This window comes from Marmota marmota, unplaced genomic scaffold, assembly GCF_001458135.2.
Source record: "Marmota marmota marmota unplaced genomic scaffold, marMar, whole genome shotgun sequence".
NCBI lineage: Eukaryota > Metazoa > Chordata > Mammalia > Rodentia > Sciuridae > Marmota > Marmota marmota.
The window spans coordinates 10,141,330-10,165,957 of NW_026000196.1; the positions used below are offsets into that span (position 1 = coordinate 10,141,330).

Consider the following 24,628-nt stretch of genomic DNA (forward strand, 5'->3'; position numbering starts at 1 on the left):
GTTTTCAGAAGGGTAGACTTTAGAAAATGTTTTAATTTTTTCCCGGGTATTTCAATTATTAGGAGAGCTATTGGGTATTTTTAAATTATAGGTAGAAACAGACTGGAAAGGCACATCCAGTGGATACCAATGTGAGATGCCAAGGTGTCCATTTTCTTTGTAATGATGATAGCTGAGGTTTGTTGAGCAGTTACTATATGCCAGGCTGTGTGGAAAGCCCTTGATATGCATTAGTCACTTAAATCTCCAAATAGTCCTGCAAGGCAGATACATTTATTATAACAGCTCATGTTTGTGGAGAGCTGGTATGTTCTAGAGATGAATGCAAAGCCCTTTTTGTATATTCACACTTATACCCAGAAACCACCCCCCAGGAGGCCTCAGCCCATTTCACAGAGGGGAACTGAGGCACAGCAAGCACTGGCACTGTCCCACACAGGGAAACTGAGGCCTGGAAACACTAGCAGTTCTATTTACAAACTGAGTAGAGACATAAGTACAGACCCTGGGCTTGCAGATGGCCGCATGGCCTTTGCTTTCAAGAGTTCATGCCACAGGGTCAGCCTGCACCTCTGTCCCCTGTAGGCCATTCAGGGAAACCAGACTGCATGGCATTTTGACAAAGAGAAAGACGAAGGTTTGGAGAGAAAGGTCGACATTGCCTCCACACATGCTGCGTGTCCTGCTGTATCCAGCCAGCCAGGGCATCTCCTTGGAGAGCAGGCCTCCAAGGGAGGCTGGCTGCAAGACACACAGCTGGACCAAAGGAGGGAAAGTGGGATCCACGGTGTCTTCCTTTTCTCATGTTCTTCTAATGCAGAGCAAAGCAATGGAGCATCATGGAAGCTGTTAGTGAAGTGCTTCTCTGTGCCCCAGCCACACAGGGCTGCTATGTCGGCCCTCCTGTGTTCTTCACTACAGTCTAAAAAATATATCTTGTTTCATCCCCCCTTCTCAGAGGCAGACAACAGCACAGAGAGGCTGAAGCACAGGCGCAGGGCTCCCAGCAGATAAGTGTTGGCTCCAGAATCTACACCCATCCCAGCCCCACTGTGCAAGGGCCTCCCTGCCATGCATGTTGATTTCCAGTTATCCTGCCATGCATTCAGGTGGCTGCCTTTGCATAGTAAAGTATGGGGTTTGACTCTGCCATTGTTCCTCAGCCTTGCTTATTTGTGATTGAGTTCTCTGGGGAGAACTGGTCAAACCAAGACCCAGAAATCATGTATCATGAGACAAGCTGCCAAGCATCTCTAAGCTTCTGTTCTTCCCTGGGTAAATTGGGGATGATGACACCCCATCCTTTGCACTGTTAGAAAGAATTGTGAGCTGACAGGTCGAAATCACACAGCCCAGTCCTCAGCATGGCACAGTGAGCCCCCAGCACATAGCCTTCTACATGTGTGGACTTGAATCACAAGTACACAATTGTGTTTTCATGCATTAAAGATAAGTATACAGCTTAACACATTGTTGTGAAGTGCACACTCTTGTTGCCTGTAAATACATCAATCATAAAATCAACACCAGAGTGACCTTCCCTCGGCCCCCACCGACTCCTCCTTTCTCACATGTGACTCCCTCCCTGCTCTGCAGCATGACCATAGTCCCAACCTCTATAATATTCATTTGCCTGGATTTCTTTATAGTCCAACTCCCTAATTTCAGATCGCTGAAGAGTTTGCTTATGTGCTTTGAATTCTCTATAGAATTGTGCTATCTTGAATTCTCCATCATGCCGGCTGCGTCATTTTGCTCAGCAATGTATCTCTAAGATCGATCTGTGGTTCTGATGATTTGTCATGCATAGCCATCCAGGAGATGATGTTTTCTTTGCTGTGCAGTGTTTCAGGTATAGAGAGATCCCAGTACATTTATCTGTCCTACTGTGGATGGGCAATGGGCGTCTGTGTTTTTCCTGGGGTTAGAAATCTCAACTAACTTCTGAAGTTCGCTGTTCGTGGGTGTGTCTCCCAGTACACGCAGGCGCACTCTGTGTGGGGTGTTACCTGGGAGTTAGAATCAATGGCACCCTTCAATTGGTTGATCTTCGGGTTAGTTTATCTGCAGTTTTTCGATACTGCTGTTTTGCCGGCGTGTTCAGTTTACACTCCTCCAACAGTATGCAAGATACCGGGGACCCCACCTGCCCATCCATGCTTTGTGTCCTCAGAGTCCAGCTGGCGGATAGTGGGTGGTATTCCACTGGGGTTTGAATCTGCAGTTCCCTGAATTCCTTTGAGCTTTCCTTTCATATTTTATTGTCCATTAGGATTTCCTCTTATGGTTTCTGGCATTTCTTGACTGGTTTGACTTTTTCTCATTAATTGATAGTTTTTATACAGTTTAGATATGAGCCCCCTGATTTTTAGGTGTGTTATAAAAAGATATGTTGCACATTTATTTTTCCACATTCCCACATCCTTAGTGGGCTCTTCTGATGAATCTGATGAGTAAAGTTCTTAACTGTAACGCAAACCAGCTTCTCCACCTTTTCCTTTGATGGCTAAGTGCTTCTTCTGTGTGAGAATCGTGAAGTCATTTTATTTTCTCATATTCTAGAAGTTTTGTTGTTTTCCTTTTTACATCTAAGTTCCCCAGTTTGCCTGGAATTCATTTTTGCTTGTGCTGTAAGGTGAAGTTTTTGTTTTTCCTTTATAATTTAAAGTTGTTAGCCAGACTCAGTGATGCACACCTGTAATCTCAGTGACTGGGAAGCTGAGGAGGGAGGGTTATAAATTCAAGGTCAGTCTGGGCAACTAGGTGAGACCTTCAGCAACTTAGCAAGACCATGTCCCAACCAAAAAGCCTGGTGATGGTAAAGTGCCCTTGGGTTCAATCCTGATCCCCCCCAAATTCATTTGTGTGTGTATGTATGTGTAATATATATATACACATGCATATATATACACACACACATGCATACACACACACACAAAAAAAAAATTTCTAGTTGTCCCATCCCTTCTCCCACTGCACTGAAATGCACCCAGCTTATCGTAAATCAGGTATCAGCAAAGGTGTGGGTGATTTCTGAGCTGCATCCTCTGCTTTATCAAGACGTCCGCTGTTCTTTGTGCTGAAAGCACCCTGTCTTCATCATGATAGCTTTGGAAGCAGTCCTGACACCCAGTAGGACAAGTCTTGGCAACGGTTATTCAGAAGCATCTAGACTGGTCATGGCTCTCAGCATTTCAATAAACAATTGAGAATCAGCTTGTCACGTGCCAAAAACAAGCAAAGAAATATTTTCTAGTACTTCTATACATTAACTATCATGTATCATTAATAAATTTGCATAATTCTTCCTGGACCAGTAAATTCCAGATGGATTTTTCAAATTCTTGTTGGACTAGATGCATGTGGCCTGACCCTTTGTTAGGCTCAGTAGTGAGCCCCAGGGCTGCATTGCATGTAGAAGGAGGCACGTTGCATGGGAGGGTGCACAGTCCTAACCCTAACCCCATCCAGAGAGCCCTGGGTGAGGAGTGGCAGGCAGGATCTGTGTCCAGCTCTGCGTCTCTCCTCAGGGTGCACAGGGATATCCCGTCATCAAGGAAAGTCACTCCCTCCTCGCTCTCCATGGCTGCTGTAACTGGTGCTCTTGTTCCCAAATCCTGTGGATAGTTAGGGTGTCCACTGTGTGTCAGCAGGACTAAGAATATAAATAATTAAGGAGCCACCTCCATGTTGGGTAGCCTAACTCCCCAGGGTCTCTGGGACTGTGCCCCAGTCAACACCATGTCTTAGAAGTGACCCACTCACATACAAAAAAAAAAGTTCCTTAGTCAGATAACAGAAGAGCTTCCTGTAGCACCCTGTTCGTGCATGTTCACAGCTATGAGACCAAGGCGTTTAGCCTTTAGCCCAGCACCTCCCCAAGTTGCCCACTGATTGTATTAGTTTCCTATTGCTGCTATTAATAAATTACTAAAAACGGTGACTTAACACAGATTTATCTTACACTTCTGGAGGTCAGAAGTCAGCACGGGGTCTCACTAAAACTAAAATCAAGGTAATTTGGCAGGGCTGAGGTCGCTTCTGGAGGGCAAATCCATTTTCTTGCCTTTTCCCAGCCTTTAGAGGCTGCTTGTGTGCTTGGCCCCTGAGCTCCCACCACTTCATGGCAGCGTGACTCGTCCAGTCTTTTTCATGAGGCCATCTCTCCGGTTCTGTCGCCACAGTTCCAGCTGACTCCTCTGCCTCCCTCTTCCACATTTAAAGGACCCTTGTGATTATGTTGGGGATGATCCAGTATAATCTCTTTAAGGTTACCTGATTAGAAACTTTAATTCCATCTGCAACCTTAATTCCCTTTAGTCATTTAAGACCACAGTCCCAGTTTCCAGGGATGTGGCTATGGGCATCTTTGAGGCCATCATTCTGCCTACCAGCAGAGGCTGAGTCAACTGTGAGTGTACTCCCCGCGCTTCAAGGCTCACCTGGCCCAGCAGCACCTTGTAGGGCTAGGTGGGGGCAAAGCATCTCTCTATGCTCCAATTCTTGTCCTAAGCTGCTCCTGGCAGCATTCCAAAAGCCGGTTTGATTCTTTTCATCCTGCAGAATGCAAACCCCATAAGGGCAGGGATTTTGTCTGTTCCATTCACTGCCATATCACACGGCCTGGCATGCACTATGTGTTTGACACATATTTTTTGATCCACTAACAGTGGTTGGTAGTCTCTCCAGTAAAACAGCAAATTTCTTGAGGACAGGATCTCCTTGGCCAGTTCATCTCTTCTTCCCCAGGGCTTCAAAGCAGCTGGTGCTCAATCTAAAGACTGTCTAGCATGAGAGGAGGCAAGCTCACCAGCAGGGTGCCATTTCCTGCAGGAATTTCTCACAGTCCCTACTTGGGCTAATCTGGCACATCCAGAAACCCCTTCAACCTCTGAGCACAGGTTGAGATAATCAGCTTCTCAGAAAAATTTGTACCTGTGGTTCCCAAACTTCCCCATTCACTTTGACAGTGTCTCAACTGTATTTCTCAGTGAATCTACATGAATTAGTTGATGGTCTTATTTATTAAGCAGTTAGGCTCAAACTAGATATTATGTCCTAACAACATAGTAGCTATTTGAAAAAATAATACACATATACATTAAATAAAACTATTTTTATCTTTAACCTTAATCTCTTACAGGGGCTGGAAATAACATAGCTTCTCAAACCTTGGAATCAGATTAGATTTGCCATCCTCATTTCCTGTTCCAACTGATTTACATAAGTACTTTTTCTCAGAAGACTCAGTTTTTGCAGAAAACTCAGTCTGTAAAGATCAGATGTCATCTAAAGGAATATGTGTGAGCCACTGTTGAAACCACCAGCTACCTTGGAGGAGGAGTTCCATGAGTAGTGTGTGACTGCCGGGTTAGCTTTCCATTATGCTTGGCCAGCAGTGTCCAAGCAGAGAGTAGACACAGGTCACTCAGTCTATGTGTGTCCTGGGGAAACTGACCTCTGCTGCTTCCCAGTAGGTATCTTCTCCTGGCCTGGCCTGTTCTCAGCTGTAGCTCATCTCCCTGATGATGGCCTCAGGAGGTGAGACACAGAGGTGACATGAGCTCTGGAAGGAGGGGGACCAGGGACCTGGGTGCACACTGGCCTTCATTGTAGGAAGAGAGACAGGTGTCATCTGTCTGTGACATGAGCTCTGGAAAGAGGGGTTCCATGGACCTGGGTGCACACTGTAGGAAGAGAGACACGTGTCATCTGTCTAATGGGCACTTCTGTGGTTCTTGCTGTGTGCTGTGTACCAGGCACTATTCTAAGTGCTTTGTAAATAGTAGGTCATTGAATCCTGACCATAGCCCCATGAAGCTGCTCTCATATTACCCTCATTTTACAGATGAGGAAACGGGAGTACAAGGAGTACCTTGTCCAAGGTTCACAAACCTAGGACATGGTAGAGCTGGGATTTGGACCCAGGCTGTCCCTGCCCTTACCTACACTCTTCCCTCAGGAAACTTGGCTTCAGAAGCATCCCTCCCCTTTTGGCTGTGTGCTGCAGCTTTGGATGTGTGCTGCCCACAAGGCATGGGATTTCTGGGATCCCATTCCTTCTTCTGTGAAGGTAGCACAGTAAATTCACCCTTGGGTCATTGAAAGGATTAGAGGAGACTCTGTGTAAAATGCTTTCCATTACACAGGGTAAAAGAAAGAAAGGTGTCTTCACATTTCTCAGGCAGCCTATCCCTCGCTGGCTCTCTTCCACAGCGCCCCTCTGCTGGATGTAAAGGAGCCTGGAGGACAGCAGGGGGCAGCACAGGGCTGCAGAAGAGCATTTTCTCCTGGGCCCGAAGCTATTCACACAGGGATCCTGGATCTTAGTGCCTGAGATAATCTGTTTCTCATCCGTTTAGGCAGAACATTTGAGGTGGTTTTGCTAAATGAGTAAGAACAAAATCACAGATTGACAGAATTAATTCAGTGGAGAGCCACAGACGCAAATTCAGAAGTAGATCTGTGAGATCATGGTCAGCCTCACACCTCAGGAACCAACTCTCCCTGAAGACATAGGGCTGTGCCCTCTGCAACTGCACTATCTGAGGTGCTGCCCTGGGATATTGGTGAAGTGGAAACGGTGCCTCCTGGTGATGTCTCCTGAGGAAGGGCCACTTAGAAAGTGGCCCCCAGAGAGTCCAGCTGAATCTCTGGAAATGGTCTTCTCAACACAAAAAAGAAAAAAAAAAATTGTGCCCTACCTTTTTCAACTCCAAGTTGTATGGAAACCTAGCCCTCTTCCAGAGGAGCTGGAGCAACTGCAACTCTTGGCTGGTGCCCTATGCTCCTTACTCACCCATCTGCATCTGCAGGCCACTGTCCACCTGAGCTGCCAGAGATTTTGCAGGCCCACTGGGCCCTGCAGGACTCCTGTGGGCAGCCAGGATCAGCAGCTCAAGAGAAGGCCAGGACCTGGGGAACAGTCAGTATTCAGGAAATATCTATCAAAAAGGAAGCTGAGTTAAACAGATACAACTTGTGGGTTTTTGTTTGGAATCAGTACTTTTTCTAGGATCATTCAAAAGTTTCGTACAAAATTCCAGGTACTAGATCCATCAGGTAATTCTACATGGACCACAGCCAGCCATCTTCTCAAATCCTGTGGACAAATGAGCTCAGAACAACTGTAACTGCCAAGAAGACAGTGACACACAAATGGGATGGGGTGGGGCTTGCAAAATCAAAATTAGTAAAATGCCTAATTAGTTCTTCTCAAAGCATGTCGTTGTGTGAATTTTGTTATTTGCTAAATTTAGTGAACATAAACATTTCATTACATTTGAAAATAATTTGTGGCTTACATTTTTTTCTCACTTTGCAAGAATTCTTGAGTTTGCACAATGAGTGCTGAGGAATCTTAGCAAACCGTGAATTCCATGAATTATCTAAAGCCACATAAACACAAAAATCAAAATTATAAAAGTCCTTCGAAGTTGTTGATGGCAGGAAAACTATTAATGATAGATGTGGATCTTTTTTTTTTTTTATGTGTTTGATTGATGGGTGAAGTCCCCCAAAGGAATGTGTGCTATGGCCTACAAATATCTGTGTCAAAGCAATCTATCAAAATAATATAAAATCCTGGCATAATATGCAGGACTTTAATGGATTTTCTGAAAATGAGAAATCCTGGATCTTCCCCTCTCCGATGTTTAGACTCATTCCTGTAAGATCATTTGTAATAATCAGACATCTCATCTGATCAACATAAAATGATCTCCTTGACCTTTGATGATCTGCTTATTAAATGGCTTCTGATTTTAATCTAACCTTTTGTCTTCTTTCAGGAATCCTGTTCACAATGTTGGTATTTGGACCTGCCTGTGGATTTATTCTGGGCTCTTTCTGTACCAAAATCTACGTGGATGCAGTCTTCATTGACACAAGTAAGGAGCAGACCTTGATTTCTAACCACTACTTGTGAGCATTTCCTTCCTCGTAAAGGAGTCTTCAGCCTCTAGGCTTCTATAACCTTCCTACTAAGCTATAGCCCTGTATTAGTCAGCCTTCTGGTACTGTGACAAACACCTGAGGTAATCAACCTGAAAACAGGAAACGTGTACTTTGGCTCATGGTTTCAGGGGTTCTGATCTGTGGTCAGTTGACTCATTGCTTTTGAGCTTGTGGTGAGGCAGCACATCATGGTGAGAGCAGAGCCGTTCACCTCGTGGCAGCCAGGAAGTGAAGGCGAGAGAAAGAGATCAAGATCCCAATATCCCCTACTGGGACACATGACTTAGCTTCCTTCCATCAGGCCCCAATGGTAAAGGTTCCACCACCTTCCACGGTGCCACGGGCTGGCTTTTATTCTTCAGATCTGTATTTTATTTTCCTCATCTGTAAATTAAGCAATTCAATAATCACATCTGTCTCAGAACTCTTTTTAAGAATTAAGTGAGAGGGTATATGTGGAAGGAAATGCCTGGCATTTACTCATTGCAAGTTGGCCCATTAACTGTATGAAAGCCTTCCTTGCTGAACTGAAAATTGTAGCACCTGTTCTGGAAATGGGAAGTTCAAGTTGCCTTTGGGATCAGTGAGACAGATGACTTAAAAATCCTTTCTATAAAATCACTGTTGTGATGGGCTTTGTCAGGAAACACCCCACTCGAAACCATCTTAAGTGAAACCTATTGTGTTCTTAACCAGAAGAACAAATGTGTTTCTTACTTTGCTCTGTGATCCTGTGTGATTGAACAGTGTGCTAGTCAGGGTGGGCTTAGGTGATGCTGTGGTCACAAGTAATTCCCAAATCTAAGTGATTTTTATCCATCCAGAATTTATCTGGGTCACACTCCCTGTCCAACATAGGTTGTGGGTGTTAGAGAGTATGGGACTTGTTTCATTGCTCTTGGATAACAGAAGCTTCATCCTGACCCCCAACTTGTACAGTTGCCACGGCAGGAAGCCAGTCTGTGACATACTACACAAGGGCTCTTGAAACTTGTGTTCAGAAATAACACATATTATTTTTATTCATTTGCTGTGTGAAAAAAATGACCTCAAATTTAGTGACTTAGGCATTTTTTATCTCTCTTTTTTTTTTCTGTGGATCTAGAGTACAAGAGCAGCATAGGTAGATGGTTCTGGCTCTAAGTTACTCGGGTTACAATCAAGGCGTTGGCCCAGTCAGCAGTCATCTCAAGTCCGAGTGGAGAAAGGATCCACTTCCAATTTCATGCCTTTGGTGTTGGTAACTTTAGAAGGTCCATTTCCAGGCTGACAGCCCTGGACCTCTACAGGGGTACTTCACCAGGAGCAAATACCTAAAGAGAGGATGTAAGAGAGAGCACCTAAGATGAGGAGCCACAGTCTTTTTATAACCTCATCTAGAATTGGTGCCTCATGACATCTGCTGAACTCTGCTTGCTAGGAGCCAGTCATTTGTTCACTTCCACTGTCAAGCAGGAGATAATTACACACAGACATGAATACTGAGGGACAGGGATCTTTGAAGACCATCTGAGACACTTTCTACCCCATGTGGAAAAAAGTCTGTCATGTGCCTGAAAGAGAATACTGTGTTTCTGTGTAGTTCAATGAGCAGTGAAGCCACAGTTCCTCTCTGAAAACAAAAGGGAGAAGACATACCAACTTTTCATGCTGATCTGTTCTCAGGATCAATAAGAACTCTCAGTCCCTGGGTTCCCGATCCATCACCTCTCGACAGTGCTAAATTTACTAATTCACCCCAAAGAAATAATGTGGTTTTAAATCCAATCAAGTCGCTTTGTGATTCACTCCATTAATCGCACTGATATATTTACTTGTAGCTAATGACATTACAGATTTCCAAGTGGAAAATAAAATCAAGTGCAGCCTTATTTATTCTTGCCAAGTGCTAGGAGGTGGTGGGATGCCACCGCTTCCCACAGCTGGCTGGCCTTTTGAACCCCACTCCCAGCAGGCAGTGTGAAGGGTGGGTTGGTGAGAGAAACACCCAGGAAGAGAGCCAGCGGTCATCTTGCTTGTAAGGTCAGGAGAGCCAGCTCTTAATGCTGTAGCACAGGACAAGAGATGGGAGGAGGATAAGGAAGGGGAAGCTGACCTGAGGGAAACTTGAAGTAGCTGGGCTACATATTCTGCCTTTGGCATATAATCCATGGCTCCTGGAACCAAGCTTGTGAATGACCACAGTTTGAGCCAGAAAGAACTCGGGTATCACTCTCTTCCAAATATTTCATATTCCCATTGAGGAAACTGAGTTCCAGAAAGGGAAGGAGAGGGACCCAATGTGAACGGTGCATCTATATAAAACCCAGGTCTCCTGAGCCAACGTGCAGGTATCTACTTCAAGATTGCTCTCACCCAGCTCCCCAATGAGAAAGAGATCCAAACAGGGAAATCCTGCAAGTACCATCATTTGGATCTCTTTTCTGAGTACCCAGAATAACCAAAGAAGTGATAGACAGGTAGCTTGGCAGGGTGGGGTTTACTTGTATACTCTCAGAACACTCAGCTTGATTAAGCTATTCCTTCAGCCTAGAATGCTGTTCCCATCCCTTTCTGTTACCATATTTGCTCACCCTTCAAGGCTCAGTGTGAAACAATATCATCTACAGTTCCTATCTCATTGTCAGTTTGCTACCTCCCCTAGACAAGACAGATGGGCGCTTTTCCCTTCTGTCAGGGCATCTTGTGATTGGCAGTCTTCTTCACTCCAAGTTGACAGGGGACTTCCTGGTCTGTTTCTGGGAAATGGAAGGATGCTTTGTGAGTCACCATCTTTGTTTGCATCTTTTCTCCAAGGTCCTGAGGTTGGTTGTTGGTGCTGCTCCCTGCCAGGAGAGGGCAGAAGAACACCATGTATTCTGTTATGGAGTCAGCCACAGAATCCTACAGTTTCCAGCAATTTTTATAATTTCCAATTTTGTGACCAAAAACTTGTCATCGATAAGTGGATTTGGCTATATTTTGAGGAAGGGATTCTCCATACTTTAATGCCTTCCCTGTATTTTCCTCACTTAATCTAAAAGACAGCCTTGCTTTAGGACTGTTCAATAAGCAGGAACATTACCTGAAGCCTGAATGTTCAGGGGCTAGGGATATAGCCACATGTTTCTAAAATCACAGCTGAGAGCAGGGGGCCTGGAGAGGCAGTGGCTTCATGTGGAGGCAGCAAGGTAGGTCACAGAGGACCTTCATGTGGGTAGCAGACAGGGGTCGGGGAAGAAGTTATCTTCCCCCCATGCAGCCTGGTGGCAGCTGGGGAAGCAACTCAGGAGGAAGAGTCTGGAACAAAATCTGGTTGGAATCTGAGAATAGGTGCGGCAGGGGCTGCAGTGGAGGGGTTGCTCGTAGGATTGGGCTTCTGTGGCAGGAGAGGTCCCACAGGGCAGCTCCTCTGGAGGCTCACCTGGCCAGGCCTGGACATGGGATTCTGTTGCCCTTGCCTTTCATCTGTTTGTTGGCTATGGGGCTCCCTTTACCTCTCTTCTTAAGAATAGATCACTCCTCTGAGAGCTGCAGGGAGAAATGATGGTCCTTGCAGGATTTCCCTATTTGGATCTCTTTGTTAGATGAAAACTCAGTTAGGAACAGGACCTTGAAAAAGAGAGGACTTAGTTGCAGAGCGTGCTCCCGATCGTTGAATTGACCAACCTTGACGGTGTGGACTTATTAGGTGAAGATCAGGAACAGCAGTGGCCCCAAACTGATCACTTACTGAAGCCACACATAGATTGTCTTATTGGAAACTCAAAGCCTTATCATGGGAGTAAGGGACCTGCTATTGACAAGGCTTTATCATGCACAGAGTAAGAGTCTGGGCATAGGACTCAGGCCTGAATCCCGAGACTCCTGATCTGGGGGATGTTACTCCTCACGTGTCTGTGTGCAGATGACACAAGTTAATCCCTCAAAGCACTTAGTGCCTGGCATATAGTAAGGACACAATAAACGATAGACTAAGGAGGAAGCTGAGCTGTTAACTAGTTTCCACAGCCAGTATGAGATAGATCCCGGATGCCACCCCAGGCAAACCCACTCCTAGCCTAACAGCTTGCTTTTCTGAAACCTGGTTTTCACCAGAAGGCTGCTCCCTTCCATGGACAAAGGCCTTGCAGAGCTCACCTGACCTTATCAGCACATCCATATCCTAAGGCACCTGCCAGCTGGCCCCGAAGACAGCTGTAAGGTGTTTGCATCTGGAGCAAAATATGGCCATCTGTTTGCTCCACAAAAAAAAGGTCAGCAAGCTGAGCACCTCCTGCTCTGCCATTCAGAGAGCTGGTGCCACTGCCAGCCAGATCCCTTCATTTTGGACTGATTAATCCAGTGACTGGGATCCTGAATATTCCCTGGCACCCTCCACACCCCTCCCTGTCTCCAGTTTCTAATTAGGTTTGTAAATTAATGATACTCCTGATGTTCTGAAGTCCCATAGCAAAAGTTTGGCAAAATAAGTTCAACAAATAGGTAAATGAACTTTTTTTTTTTAAGGCACCCAGAGAGCTGTAGGGATGTTTACATACCAGGAAGAAGTAGAAATGTCCTCGTTTGCTTTGACCTGCTTTTCTCACAATCTCAGGTTTCTTCATGGGTGGACTGGTTGATGGGTTTTAAACTGGTTTAAATCCCATTATGAGTGAGTTACTTTGACATTGGAAATGGATGGGATTCTCAAAGGGCCCCATATGTGCACTTGCCCCTCCACAGAGAAAGCAAACAGCTGTCACCTACTCACTCAGCTTACTCAATGCAAATAATAAAAAACATCCCCAAATTCAGATGCCCGAAGGAAAACATTAGAAAAATGGATCTTATAAAGAAAAAGACCCTTCTCTGCCCAGGGACTTCTATGCAAAGCCAGGCCCAACTGTGTCTGGTCTCTTGGCAGATGGGCCTACCATCATGGTGCACCCAGCAGGGAGCTCTCCTGCTCTGCTCCTGTTCTTCCCTCTAAGTTATGCTGCAGTAACAAATACCCCTGACACCTCACTGGTTTAAAATACTGAAGGTTTGTTTCTTGTTTGTATTATACATCTAAATTTCTACCTGAAATAAATAGCATGTTTTACCAGTGTCTATATTGGCCAAGTTATAGACACGTGGCTAAAGGAAGTGAGTCCTCTGAGGAAATTATTCCTTGCTCAGGATTTCCCCTCAGCTGGGGATACCATCCTGCCTCATTCTGCTCAGTATCTTTCTTCATCCATGCATCTGACTTCATTGACCATTTGATGCATTTGACTAAATGAGATAGATTGGTGCTTTTCTGTTGTGCTTTGAGCATCTTGCTGACAAAAGCCTTCATTAAAAGGCTGAAACTGCAGTAATTTTTTAAAGTCAAGACATGAACTAGAATCAGGTAGGAAAAAAAAAAGAGGTTTTCAAGCCTTGCCTCCACAGAGCAGGAATGTCTATTTCTTAAGTCTTTTGTACTAGGCAGGGTACGCTAGGTTATGTCATAGTAACAAATACCCCTGACATCTCAATGGTTTAGAAAACTAAAGGTTTATTTCTTATTCATACTGTACAACCATTGCAGGTCCATAGGAAATCAGGTTTATTGTAGCCTGTCAGATAACATTTAGGAGGAAGAAATTTGGGGACTCATAGACCAGTTCGTATATTCTTCCACACAGAAGTGACACATGTCCCCTCTGCTTATGTTTCATGGGCAAAACTCTGGCACGTGGCTACATCAGACTTCATAAAATAAGGGAAGTGTAATCCCCTTGTCCCTGAAAGAAGAGGCTATCCGAATGCAGACACTGTCAACATCTACCATGCCATTGTTTGTCAGCCTGTGTGGGAAACGCCCCCTCAGCATCAGTAATTCTGGAACAGTCTCTACTGAGCCTTGGCAACTGCCAGGCAAGTGGAAGGAAGTTTTTCACCACAGCTAGCCAAAATGCCTCATAAAAATATTATTCATTGTGGAGATGGGTGGAGAAAAGAAGTTTCCAGACTAGGTTTAAGCATTAGTCATCTTCCCAAAATCAGATTGGAAGTCAGTCATGAAGCCTACCCATGTAGAAAGCAGCACGCTCCAGAGCCAAGTGGTTTCTCCCTTAGGGTCTTTGTCTCCCTGCCACAGTGCTCTGGGTAATTGAAATTGAGGGGAGGGGGGGAATCAATACTTCTCAAAATAGCCAATGATGCTTTTCCTGATCTACAAAATCTTGCCCTCCACCTAGCTCCCTGCAGACCCCATTTTCTGGCTTCACCCAAAAGGCAAGTGTGCTTTGGTTCTAACACAGAAGATGCACTCTTCCCTGTCATTCAAACTTCCAGCCAACCTAGCGTTTCCGCATACATACACATACCTACAGGAGCAGGTCCACTGGTTACACAAACAGCTGCCTGCCACCCCCACTGCCATCCCTCTCCCCGGGATATTTTCTCACACTTACAACAGAGTCACTAACTTCCTGTGACTTTCCACATAGGACTGTTTTTGTTTCCCCAACAACTGCTAGGTTTTCTTTCTCTTTCATCACTCACATCTGCCAGGCTCCAATTCCCCCTTTATGGAGCCTGTAGACAATGGAGGGGAGCTGGCAGCTCCCTTTGTTTTCATTCATTGCTTAGCAGCAGGTGAAGAAACAGTAAGTGACTAGTGAAACAGTCCTCTTCAGCTACCCCAGGCAATTTCACTTCCTTTTCTCTTTCCTCATTTGCATAAAAATGCTTTCAGGATCACCTTGTATTTTCCTATGCCTAAACTTCTTTAAAAAAAAAATCCAAATATTGAACTGCTCATTTGTATACAAAGAAACATACGTGAAAATAATAAGAGATGCCACATGCAAAAAACCTACTACGTGCCAGGGATTCTTATGATCTCTCATCCTTGCAACTACTGTAGGTGGATGCCATGTTTATTTTGCAGATGATAATACTGAGGCCCAGGGAGTGCTATGGCTAATAAGGGGAAGGGCTGGGTTTTAGCCCGCAAGTTCTCTGAAACATCTGGTCCCTGGTTAATGCCGCTGGGTGTACATCAAGGACAGAGATCAACCATGTTGCAGAATCAACTTGCCACCTCTCCAAAGAGCTGGTGGTCTTAGACCCACTGCACAAAGCACAGGAAGGAATCATTCACCCAGATCCCTGTAGGGAGCAGAGTGCAGATCATCAAGGGCAATAGTATAGCAGAGTAGTAGAGTGTGGGCCCTTATGAGCAAATACTGGGGTTATAGTTTTCCACTCTGTTTAACCTGGGCAGGGAACCTAACCTTTGTGAGCCTCAGTTTCCCCATCTAAATAAAATCAGATAATGAATAGGCAAAATAGGGGTCATGAAATTTCTCTGCCTTGTAGAATTACAGGGAGGGTTGAGTGGGACATATATGACTGTGCTCTGCATAATGGCTGGTGCAGACAGACACCCTCTGTAAATGATGGCTGGCATCATCATTAGTGTTAGCTGAGGAGTCTTCAGGGAGAGCACTTTATAAATGCTGAAGTGTTCATCTGGTGTCTGCAGTCATCACTCTTTCCAGAGCTGACCATCCATCTGGTCCAGGCCTGCAGACCAGTTGGTCCTAACTCATGTGCCATTCCCTAGGTCTCCAAGAATTTCCTTCTGGGCTCCAGGAGCATGGTTTATCATCAAAGAGCAATTCATCTGGGAATGATGCTTTGCAGGGCAGCTGTAAAGAGAAAGAAGGAAAAATACCAAGGAGAAGGCTGTAGTCTGTGTTCCCATGACTTCAGCTGGCAAGTCAAAAATAACAGTCCAGTGAAGCCAAGCCACAGCCTCTAAGCACATGAGCTGGCTGCAGAGCTTTCTTGTAGAGGGACAATACCAAACCACAGGCCACCAACAAGGTTTGAATTAACCTGTCCACTGGCAGGACCCAAGCCCTAAAAAACAAGCTAGTATCCATTGGCTACTCGAGCATGTGCCAGACACGATTCTGAGCACTTTATGGCTGGTGTGGTTGGTTGGATTTTCCCAGTGACCCCATAAAGTAAGTACTGTCATTGTCATCAGTGTTATATAGATTAGTAAACTGAAGCATGGTAAGTTAAGCCACCTGCCCAAAGTCCTGCAGAGAGAAGAGATACGAGGATTTCAACCACGGCATCTCGGGTGTACATGGAGGTCCAGCCCTGTGCTCTCCGTCTACTTTCATTATCTTCCCTTGGAAGCTGTAAACCTGATTTAAGACAGGGAGGGGGCCCTCGAATGAGATTTCAGATGAGCTGTTTGGGGGGTGAGCATGAACAGACCTAGTGAAAGCCTACCCTCCAACAGTAAATGTTTCCTTGTGTTTTCACGTGCACACCTTGGCAGCGCTGCTAAGTCAGCCAGTTCCAGCTTAGATTCAGAGGCGTCTGGCTTCTCACTGGTTTTGTTTAGACTGATATAAACACAGGGTAGACAAGAAAATTAAGGAGAGAACGTGATCAGTCTCAGGCTCTGAGAGAAACCGAAGCGCTGTCGTGGAACCGATGGGTTTCCTAGCCCGGTGGCCGGTTCTCCCTCCCTGGTCTCTCTTTTATTTTTTTTTATTTATTTTTTTTCCATTTTATTTATTCTAATTTGTTACACATGACAGAATACAGTTCAATTCACATTACACAAATGGAGCACAATTTTTCATGTCTCTGGTTGTACACAAAGTAGAGTCACACCATCCATGTTTTCATACATGTACTTAGGGTAATGATGTCTCATCCCACTGTCTTTCATGCTTCCATGCCCCGTCCCTTTCCCTCCCTCCCCTTTACCCTATCTAAAGTTCGTCTGTTCCTCCCATGCTAGCCCTCATCTCCATTATGAATCAGCCTCCTTATATCAGAGGAAACATCTGGCATTTGGTTTTTGGGGATTGGCTAACTTCACTTAGCATTATCTTCTCCAACTTCATCCATTTACCTGCCAATGCCATAATTTTATTCTCTTTTAATGCTGAATAATATTCCATTGTGTATATATACCACATTTTCTTTATCCATTCATCTACTGAAGGGCATATAGGTTGGTTCCACAGTTTAGCTATTGTGAATTGTGCTGCTATAAACATTGATGTGGCTGTGTCCTTGTAGTATGCTGTTTTTAAGTCCTTTGGGTGTAAACCAAGGAATGGGATAGCTGGGTCAAATGGTGGTTCCATTCCCAGTTTTCCAAGGAAGCTCCATACTGTTTTCCAGATTGGTTGCACCAATTCACAGCTCCCCCAGCAATGTAAGAGTATGCCCTTGACCTTAAACAATACTACAGAGCTATAGTAACAAAAACCGCATGGTATTGGCACCAAAATTGACTGGTAGACCAATGGAACAGAATAGAGGACACAGAGACAAACCCACATAAATGCAGTTATCTTATATTAGACAGAGGCACCAAAAACATATGTTGGGTAGAAGATAGCCTCTTCAACAAATGGTGCTAGGAAAACTGGAAATCCATATGCAACATAAGCCCCTATCTCTCACCATGCACAAAACTCAACTCAAAGTGGATCAAGGACCTAGGAATTAAACTAGAGACCCTGCACCTAACAGAAGATAAAGTAGGCTCTACTCTCCATCATGTTGGATTAGGCCCCAACTTCCTTAATAAGACTCCTCCCTGGTCTCTTTCTAGAGCCCTTGAACCTCTGCTGCTCAAGTCCTCAGCAATATCTCCACGGCCTGTGTGTCCCTGCCACTCAGCTGTGCTCTCTCCTTTTTTTTTTTGCAGGTAACCTGGACATCACTCCAGACGACCCCCGCTGGATTGGAGCCTGGTGGGGTGGCTTTCTGCTCTGCGGTGCCTTACTCTTCTTCTCCTCCCTCTTGATGTTCGGGTTCCCACAGTCCCTGCCCCCACACTCAGACCCCGCCATGGAGAGTGAGCAGGCCATGCTCCCAGAAAGAGAATATGAGAGGCCCAAGCCCAGCAATGGGGTCCTAAGGCACCCCCTGGAGCCAGACAGCAGTGCCTCTTGCTTCCAGCAACTGAGAGGTAAGGGTAGCTCTTCCACCCTTGGTCTGAATAATAAGGAGATAGAAATGGGAGGGGATGCGGGAAAGGGTGGTACTCAGGACTGGGTGCTAGAGGACTTGAGTGGAGGCTGACTCATATTTGTTGTGCATGACTGCCCCCTACAGCCCTGTGCGTATGGCCAGACTTGCTTGCTGAGAACAAACATAGTCAGCATTTACTGCTGGAACCCCAATGGTTAATATAGGACCTGATGTCCAATAAGCATACGTGTCTATAGAAGGAAGAACACAAATGGGGAGTAAGGAAGCAAAACCTTCCAAGCAACTCTTTTCAACTCTTTAAGTCCACTTATGAGCACCTTGAAGCAACAAAGGATTTTTGAAGTAGGCTGCCTTTGCTTGGTGCACACATTCTTTAAAAAGCCACATCCAAAATGCGTTTCTTCAGATTCATTGTCCTTCCTCTTCTAAAGATGAGAGATGTGTTCCTCCCGAAGTAAATGCCAACCCCCTCTTGGTAACAGAGCCATCCAATGGAATGCAGCAAAGCCCCGGCTATCGTTTTTAAAAGAAAAATGAGCCCAGCTTTTCTGACAAAATGGGTGAGGCGTAAACAGCGATGCAGAATGAGAATAAGAGGTCCCCCCAGGTTGCTTCCATCTTCTGCACAGTCCCTTCAAGGCAAGGAAAGTGACAGAGTAGCTGAATGTCACCCAGCAGCCTCTGAAGCAGCTCACTGTCTGTCACAGCCACCCCCTGGTGAGCTACGAGTGGTGATCCCTAATTCACAGGACTCCTTGCTTGGGTCCAGTGAAACACCTGCTGGATTTTAGAAATGAGCAGGCTGCTGCAGACAGGAGCAAGGAGGGGACACTGTTTCCCTGGTGGAATAAAGGCAATGGCCAGTCACCTCTTTGCACAAACTGAGCACTCAGCTGCTGAGACAGCCTTTGGCATCGACAAATGAAGCCCTCCAGGAGTCTCTTTGATCTAACACTAAGAGTCTCTATGCTGAGCATCTGTGTAGCAAGGTGCACCTGCTATGGATGCACAAGAGCCTTGGATTGCCTCATATTTGGACCACCGTCTCCTTCTCTGCAGCTCAGCCACCCTTCACTTCTCCCTGCGGTGTTTGCACAGTCACACAGTTCCTCCCTGAAAGTACTGTCCTGCAAACAGAAGCACTGCCTGCAGAAGACTGTTAATCCTACCTGTTAGTCCATTAGGCATTGAAAGGATGTATGTGATTTCTGAAAAGAAATATTTTAATAACATAATATCATGTCTGATTCCATATTCCATGCCAGTGTCTACCAATGCTGGGATTTGGAATTATCTGTAGAAGATCTTAAAATTCATCTAAGTTCTAGAATGCATAGGTAAGTGAAAGGGCCACGGAGTTTCGTCCTCAGAGGTTGCCTTGGTGGGGACCACCCTCCTCGATATATTCTAGAACTTAATTAATAACAGAGTTACTTCTGGGACACTCCAAGCTGGCTGGAGGATGATGCCTGCTGCTCCTCTCTAGCCACAGAGACCATCCCAATAACCAAACTCACAGGAACAATTGGATGACACAAGAGTGGGCTTGGCAGAGGACACCCAGAGTGGTAATGCCCGCCTCTCCTGATCTCTCCTCACCCCAGTGTGATAGCCCTGTCTTGCAAGAGGATCACAGTAATCTCTCATCTTCCATCTCTGGGCTTACAAAGATCAAAGAACTCACCACCCTATATGGGAACAGACCAGAAGCCAGCAAGGACAGCCTGGGACAAGGAAACCATAGCAGCAACAACACATAAGGGCAGGGAGATGACAAGCAGTGAGGAGCTCACCTCTACCAAGAGGAGCAAGGAAAGGATCAAAGGCAAAGCTGAACCAAGTCTTGAGGGGCTGTCATGGCTTCAGAGTTCCTGAGATCCTACTGGGGGTCGGGCATACAGTGGTGGCTTAGTGGCTTATATCCTGGAGCTGGTACTCCACTAGGGGAGGGCTGCAATAGGTGAGGTCAAATCAAAAACAATATAAGCATTAGGTGGGCTGTACCTGAGATGACAGGTGCACAATTGGGTGGAAAGGTCTGGAACACACTAGACCATAAATGATCAGAAGTTATGATCTGAATACACACCAAATTCTGATTTTTCTGATTAACAATTCCCAGAGGCAGCAGGGGAGGAAGGCTGTGTCTCTCGAAGACTCTTCTCCCCAGAGCCAGAGGATAGCCATGTGAGCTGTTATGCTAATAAATCTTACACAGGCCAGCACATGGAGAAGGGCTCTGGTGCTTGCATTCATTCTTTCCCCCATGAGACTAATGGTTTTGCCACATGGACATTTTCACCAAAAGCACCGCGCTGTGGCATGGTGGCAACCCCAAACTAACTTGTCATCCAGTTTTCAGCCTTGAAAGCCCCCGTGGTCTCCAGGCAGTGTACTACATGTTTATGCATAAAAATAAGCTGAGCAATGTTGCATTTACCAGAGGAATTAACACGGCTCTCAAAACCTATAGGTTGCAGTTGCTCATGTGTTTTGCATGAACTTGCAAAAGGGTTTCTTCTTCTGCCATCAATCTGTATCCCCTGAGTGCTCTGAGTCCCCACCTGGGTTCAAATCCAGCTCAGCCACTCTCACTGGGCCATGTCACTTTACTCTGCTAGGCTTTACCATGTGGGATCTAGTTTAATCTTTACCACAGCTGCAGGAGGATGGTATTATTACTTATGCCCACTTACAGAGGAAATTGAGCTGTGGTGATATGGGAGTTTGGGTCTGGGGTTCATTTTTTCAGGGCACTCCCCTCAAGAAGCAGGCTTTGAAGGTTGATTTCCAACAAAGCCAGCCATCAGTTGGGTTTGTAACCCTTAGCAGAAGGTGAAGGATGGAAAGCAGAGTCTTGTTCCAGAATAGCCCAGGAGTCCCCAGCTTGTAGTGACTGTCATGTAAGCATTTTCCAAAGCTGGCAGCAGATGAACAAATGCTTGGGTTTATTAAACTCCAGTAACTCCCCCAGGTGGAAGCCTGCCAATCCAAGGCACATTTTGCATTTCAGCTGTGCCACCAAATAGCTTTTCTTTTAAGTCCTGGCTCTGAAGGCCTCCTCCCTGATCTTGCTCTTTGAATGGCCCAGCTCTGTCCCAGGTAGCTCCCTCTGTGTCTAACACTCTTCTTTCTTCTCTAACCCATGAGTAAGCTGTGTGTTGGCTGGGACTACACCTGGCATGGCCTTCTGAATCTAGGAGATACTCAGCTTTTTGCAGAATTCTTTGTGAAAGGCTGCACCTGGAGGGAGGAAGGAATTAAAGTAACTGTAATAGACAGTATTGCATCACTGTATATGTTAAATTTCACATCCAGATTTGTAATAGGTGTGGGCTCATTTTGAAATAGATATGTATAGAATTATCAGCTAGTCCCATTACAGGTCACATCCACAGTCTTGCATTTCATTATAAGTTGTCTCTGGAACCCTCAGAAGCCTTGACAAACGGGACCTAGAACTGTTCTATAGCCATATATCTCTCCACCTTCACCCTCATAGTCTCCACAGTTCCTGAAAAGCATCTGGAATGCTCCTCCTTGCTACTGTTTCTTCCTGGAATGGTTTTTCCTCCTTTGGATCACTTCTGGGCTGGGCTCTGTCCTCACGTTCCTAGGAAGCCTCCTGCAGCCCCTCTGTGTGCATGTCCCCAGGTGCCCAGGACAAGATGAGCTGCATTTCTGTATCGCTCATGTAGCCCCAGCAAAGCCTCTCCTACTGTGTTACCATGGTGGTCTGGCTTCTTGTCTGTATCTTCCAAAAGACTGTGGGTCTCCAAGGATGAGGCTTTATTTTATCTGCTCATTTCTAGTGAGGAGCACAGTGCTTGGCATGTAGATGGCATCTACATAAAGTAACAAATGCACACTTTCTTGCCAGTGTGCACATGTGTGCTCCCACACATGTTAACAGCGGTTGAGGCTGTTTCCCCTGCACTGCTATTGAATACCCCCAGCCTGAGGAGGCACTGGTGCCATTTTACAGATAAGGGAGTTGAGGCTTAGAGATGGAAAGGAAAGACTTTTGAACTCTGGTGAAGACCCTGATGCCTGTCTTCTTAATCATGACATTGTGCTGCTTCATCTGACAATAAATGACTCTTAAAGAACAAGTGACACCGCCAGGTGAAACTGACTTTTCGGCAGTCTATTAAAACTTTGGCTGTCACCTAGAATAGCACAGATATACCCTAAAGCAATGGGTCTTGCAGACAAGTCTCCAGCCTAAAAGGCAGGGAAGGACACCCTCCTGTTAACACTGGCACATCTTGAACTTCTAGCTGGATGAATGTAACTGCTCCAGAGGTCCCAAACCTGCAGGGCACAACCTGCCTTTGATCACTGAGAGACCAGAGCAGTCAAGAGCCGAGTACTCTTTAACTCCAAGTCCTTCATACTGACCTATCTGTCCAAGTTGCCTCGCTCTGTCCCAGAAAAGATACCCAACTGGGAGACAGCAAGTGGTAGCTGAATGGGTTGGGCAGGACTAGGGTGCCAGGCTCAGTCATGAAATTCATCATCCAGACCCTGTAATTTCTGCCACTGGGACCAACAGCAGATGTGGTGGGGGTTGTAACTGACCTCTGTGTGACTTTCCTGGACTTTGGAGCTTGGGCTGGGGAATGGTTAAACCAAGTACCTAGGCTCCCCACAGCTGGGACTGGACCCAGGTCCCCAGACACCACTTGCAGTGTGCTCTCTGCCGTTTCCCACAGGATTCACTAAACTGTTAATGAAATGACTATAAGTACATGAAAAAATGCTCACCATCTCTAGCAGTCAGAGAAATGCAAATCAAAACCACCCTAAGATACCATCTCACTCCAGTAAGATTGGCAGCCATTAGGAAGTCAAACAACAACAAGTGCTGGCGAGGATGTGGGAAAAAGGGTACACTTGTACATTGCTGGTGGGACTGCAAATTGGTGCAGCCAATTTGGAAGAATGGAACCACCATTTGACCCAGCTTGNATACAAGAGGAAGTGAGGGGAAAGAGGAAAAAAAAACAAGGGGGAGAAATGAATTACAGTAGATGGGGGTAGAGAGAGAAGAGGGGAGGGGAGGGGATGGGGGATAGTAGAGGATAGGAAAGGCAGCAGAATACAACAGACACTAGTATAGCAATATGTAAAACAGTGGATGTGTAACCGATGTGATTCTGCAATCTGTATTTGGGGTAAAAATGGGAGTTCATAACCCACTTGAATCAAAGTGTGAAATATGATTTGTTAAGAACTATGTAATGTTTTGAACAACCAACAATAAAAATTAAAGGAAAAAAAAAAAAAGAAATGACTAAGGAGGATAAAGGGAATCCGCCTAGGACCCAAGGCCCTTCCTGTGTTTGATAATGGTTTCTGCTTCACTTGCTTCTATCCAAAAGAGCTCCAGAGGAGCCTCACTTTTAGAGAGCTGAAATGTGCTGGGGCCCAGTGCAGCCCATAACTCAGTTTGCTGATTTGGCCACACAAATCACTGTACAGCCTGCTCCTTCCCCTGGTCTCTCCCTCACTGTAGTCTGCCCCAAACCCCTCCAGTCTGTTTCCACAGTGAGACCTTCTCAGAAAGGTCTGAGGCCATTCCAGCCTCTCTCACACCTCCTGCTTGCTCCTTCCATGCCCCTCTTCCCAGCCTCCTTGTAGTCTCCCATATTCCCTGGGGCTCCATTCCTCCCAGGACTTTGCACTTGCAGTCCCCCCCACCCTGGAATTCTGATCCCCTCTTCAGACATCTGCTCCTCACCTCATTTGTGGAAGACATTTCCATGACCTCCTGTCAGAACTCCTTCCAAGGCTTGCCATCACTTTATCTGTAAATGTGTGCTTATTTACTTCCTCCATCAGCCAGTCAGGGCAGGGACCACGTCTGCTTGGTACACAATAGGTGCTAAATCCCTGCTATCTGATAAGCAGAGGAGCAAATGAAAGGCTGGACAGGCATCACCAAGCCCAGTGCAGTTTTCTGCTTTCCTTACTGCTCCCCTGCTGCCATCCCACCATCACCTTGCGCTTTGGCCTATGTGTGACCTTCCCAAGGACATGGGCATGGTCAGAGCCTCTTAGGTTCTGAGTGCCACCATCAGCCCACAAGTGACTCACCTGCGTCAGGGAGGGTCCATGGGACCAATTGTTGGAGCTGACTTCCAAGGTAACACTGGGCTTCATGGGATCACTTGCCTATCTCTAGCAGGTGTTCCACTTGCTGGGCAAGGGACAGATTCACCCCCCCCCCCATTGCAGGACTTTACTCACACCCCTGGTTTCTGTCTTTCTGCTAGGCCTCTTCCATCCCCTATCAATTTAGCAGTCAATTTGGGCTACATTTTTCTTAATTAGGGGCCTGTGCCTTTCAGCCAATTGTTATTGTGAGGAGCCTGGTGATCTGAGAGTCCTTGTTCTGCGGGCTAAATGGCTGAGTGTTTTTTATTGCACGACTTGTCTTCAGAACTGTGCTCTTGCCTTGTGTAGATTTCCTGTGAAAATCTTCTTTCTTGATTCTGTGGTGAAGGGAACCATCTGCCCTCCCAGACACTTGGAATCCTGGGCCAGGCGGTAGGAGTTGTTGTTATAGGTCCCCAGGGACCAGGCTGGTCAGTGGCTTGATTATGTTCTTATCAGTGTTGATGGAATGCCTGCTGGGACCCGCACCGGGGGATATGTCTGTGGATAAGCTGCTGTCTTCAAGTTATTTCATCAAAGC

At 45.8% G+C, this 24,628-nt stretch overlaps 1 protein-coding gene across 4 annotated transcripts in view; it reads left to right on the forward strand.

Annotated features, from left to right (window-relative positions):
• Window positions 1–24,628, forward strand: part of Slco3a1 (solute carrier organic anion transporter family member 3A1) — a 254,468-nt gene that overhangs the window by 173,601 nt on the left and 56,239 nt on the right. For all 4 annotated transcript variants that reach the window (XM_048790315.1, XM_048790314.1, XM_015493105.2 and 1 more), the window contains 2 exons: window positions 7,791–7,889; window positions 17,642–17,905. In XM_048790315.1, coding sequence (XP_048646272.1) covers window positions 7,791–7,889; window positions 17,642–17,905 — 363 coding nt within the window. The remainder of the gene's footprint in view (window positions 1–7,790; window positions 7,890–17,641; window positions 17,906–24,628) is intronic.